The sequence below is a fragment of the Lotus japonicus genome, chromosome 6 (assembly GCF_012489685.1).
Source record: "Lotus japonicus ecotype B-129 chromosome 6, LjGifu_v1.2".
In the NCBI taxonomy this organism is placed as follows: Eukaryota; Viridiplantae; Streptophyta; class Magnoliopsida; order Fabales; family Fabaceae; genus Lotus; species Lotus japonicus.
In genome coordinates, this window is record NC_080046.1 from 14,078,103 (window position 1) to 14,081,183 (window position 3,081).

Here is a 3,081-nt window from a genome sequence, read left to right on the forward strand (position 1 = left end):
TAGTTCTCCATATTTCCTCTTCCGAGAACTCTTCCTCAAGCATCTCACGGTCAAAAGGTTCCAATCTGCTCAAATTTGGGCACTGAAATGAGACTGTGGCCTTAGAATCATGTTTGAAGAAATCTTTGAAGTGGGTGAAAATAGCACTTTTGATGGCATCTGGACTATGAAGTTGTTCACCATTATAATTCAGATTTTCCACTCGCTTGCGAGCTGCCCTGATTTTGTAGACCTTATGGAAGAAGCTAGAGTTGCGGTCTCCCACTTTAAGCCACCTTATTCTAGCCTTTTGGAGCCATCAGCTTTCTTCAAGTCTATACTCGCGCCATAACTGATTCAAAATTTCCAGCCGGTGTTTCCGTAGGTCAATACTGTTGCCTTCATTCTCCATGCGACCCATAACAGCATTTAATCTATCCTCCAATTCATGGATTTTCACCGACCCCCACACACCTCTCGCCTTCTTCCACTCACGGATTTTGTCACGAAGTCCCTTAAGTTTTTTCATCAAAACAAATCCTGACCAGCCCTCTACAACCGCTGAACACCACCACTCTTCTACCATTTCTTTAAAACCTTCTTCCATAAGCCAACTATTATAAAAGCAAAAAGGTTTTGGTCCAAAATCAGTGGAACCTAACCTCAAAGTAATTGCTCGATGATCAGATATGCCCCAGTCCTCTGCTGATTGGGAAGCTCCATCAAAACGCAGAATAGCTTCGTCATTAAGGAGCCATCTATCTAACTTGCTACGTGGTCCATCACTTCTGGAGCTATTCCAAGTGAAAGTTCCATTTTCCATATTGAGATCAATGAGGTCTAAGGAATCCACAAAGAATTTAAAGGATGAATCAGCTGCCCTGTTACTGTTATCCTGACCCCTACGCTCATCATCAGTTAAGGTGGCATTAAAGTCATCTCCAACAATTAAGGCTCCAGCAAAATTGCACAGTTCTGAACCCAAATCCATAAAAAAATCTCTTCTTTCCTCATCAATATTGGGTCCATACACATTAACAATCCAGAGGGGGCAGTCTATTTGAGAAGAATGTACCTGAAGAATGATGAACCGCTGTCTCTTTACCACACCAGTGACCACAAAAGAGTTCCTTTTCCACAGTGTTAATAATCCTCCAGCTGCTCCAATTGCAAAGACAGTTTCAAATTCCATGTCCAATGATCCGGACCATTCTTGGATTTCCCTTTCTCTGTCTGAGTTCAATTTAGATTCCTGAATTAATAAAACTTCTGGTCTGAGTTTGCTGACAGCTTGCTTCACCACCTTTCTCTTCAAGGACCTTCCTAGTCCTCTCACATTCCAGGTCACCCAAGTCCTTGACATGTTGACCCTGGAAACGGACCCTCACCTCTGATTAGTGTATAGCAACAATTTGAGAGGCGATCCCTTTCATCACCTCCTCATCACTGCAATCATATATCATGCCGAGTCTCTTTCCCATCAACATAGCACTCTTAGCTCTTGTCATAATCCCCTGTGGCTGCTGAAATTCAATAGGGAGCACCATCAATTGGTTATCTGCCGCAGGAAGAGGGGAAGGAGAAGGCGCGAGGATGGGTGTTGTCGCCACATGGTCCTGTTTCCCTTTCTTCTTAGAGCTCCCTTTTGGTCGTCCCCTGGGTCTAGGAGATTGCGTGGATGGGGTCAAAGGTATCTAAGAAGTGGGTAACAAAGGAAAGTTGTCAATCTCTTGTGCATCTGCAGGAGTGTTCTCAAAATCTGACTCAATTCGGGTTGACCCGTATTCCTCCACCCAACATGTCAAGTTTGTGTTTATGTGTGCTTCTGTAGCCAAATTTTCCAATTGGGGCAGCTTCACGGGTTGGGCCTGGGCGAGTGGCCTCCAATCCAAAAAAGCATTATCAATACCTCTTATAAAAATATAGTGGTCCCCATTCGAATTACCCTGTACCCTTAACAACCTCGTTGACTCTAAAATGTCTCTTTCACAAGAGTAGAGAAAGTCAAGACAGAGGCTATACATAACATCCCACCTTCCCAACATTTCCACTTCAAGAAAAGTACAACCCTGTTTTTCCAAAAAGATGTGGTTCATTCTCTTATTCCAAGTTATCTCCCAGACTTCCTTCTCAGATGAGAATGGTGCCAAATTTCTATCTAGTCTCGTGATCTCTTCAGCCTCGTCACTGATTGGTTGGCATAGAAGTGTGCCAGAGGTCATGTTCGTAGCCCCTGTTTCTGTAACCCTAGGATCTCCATCAATTTCTTCCGCCTCCATGGTTGTGTCATCACCCTCTGTCGTTTCTGCAACCCAAGAAACTCCTTCAGCCGCTTCAGCAATCGTCTCTGAATTTTCTGTTCGAGAGGGGGATGTAAACCCTGATTCCTCTGCAGTTTCAAAGGGTGGATCACTAGGCTTATAACTTGAGTCCATCTCCAGTGCCACTTTAACCAGCGCTTCATCAATTTTCACGTTAATGGAGCAGTTTTCAAAGGTGGGAGCTGATGAAATTATAAGCATTCTTGCTTTATCATATCGAAGGTGTTGTTCTGTTTCTTCATCTACGCACACAAAAGTGCCAAATAACCCTGCAATGTTAGAGAAGAACTCAACATTCTATGCCACTAATGGTACCTTATGGACTGTCACCCAGATATAGTGTCTGGTTGGAATCGAATTTGTTGGTGAGGCTTCACCAATCCACTCAAATTTGTGGGCTAGAAAATCACCTCCTTTCCGTAAAAACGACAGCATCTCCTCTCTGTTAATGAATTCCAACACAACTTCCTTAGCACCCAAGGATTTAACTTTCGTTTGAGACCAACCTTTGGATATTAAGAAATTTTGTAAAGCACCCACGTTACGCACTCCTCTGATAGAAGCCACTGCCATTCTCCCTAGTCGATCATGATCCTCCTTCTTTGTGCTATAGCAACATGAATAATCATTTATTACTGGAACTGCATGCTCTGTTTTGCGTCTCCATTTTCGTTTTCCATGTTGCCTAGTAATTAAATTGGGAGTAATCGACTCAGGGTGGTTCTTTCGAGCAAATGTCGAAACAGGGTTGTGTATGCCTGCATAAGGAACTCTCGCCATC

At 43.4% G+C, this 3,081-nt stretch overlaps 1 protein-coding gene across 1 annotated transcript; it reads right to left on the reverse strand.

The window, feature by feature from the left end:
• Nucleotides 1-298: 298 nt before the first annotated feature.
• LOC130724947 (uncharacterized) lies at nt 299-1,342 on the reverse strand. The gene has a single exon (XM_057576214.1). It carries the CDS (start codon nt 1,340-1,342, stop codon nt 299-301), a length of 1,044 nt encoding a protein of 347 aa, XP_057432197.1.
• Nucleotides 1,343-3,081: the final 1,739 nt, after the last annotated feature.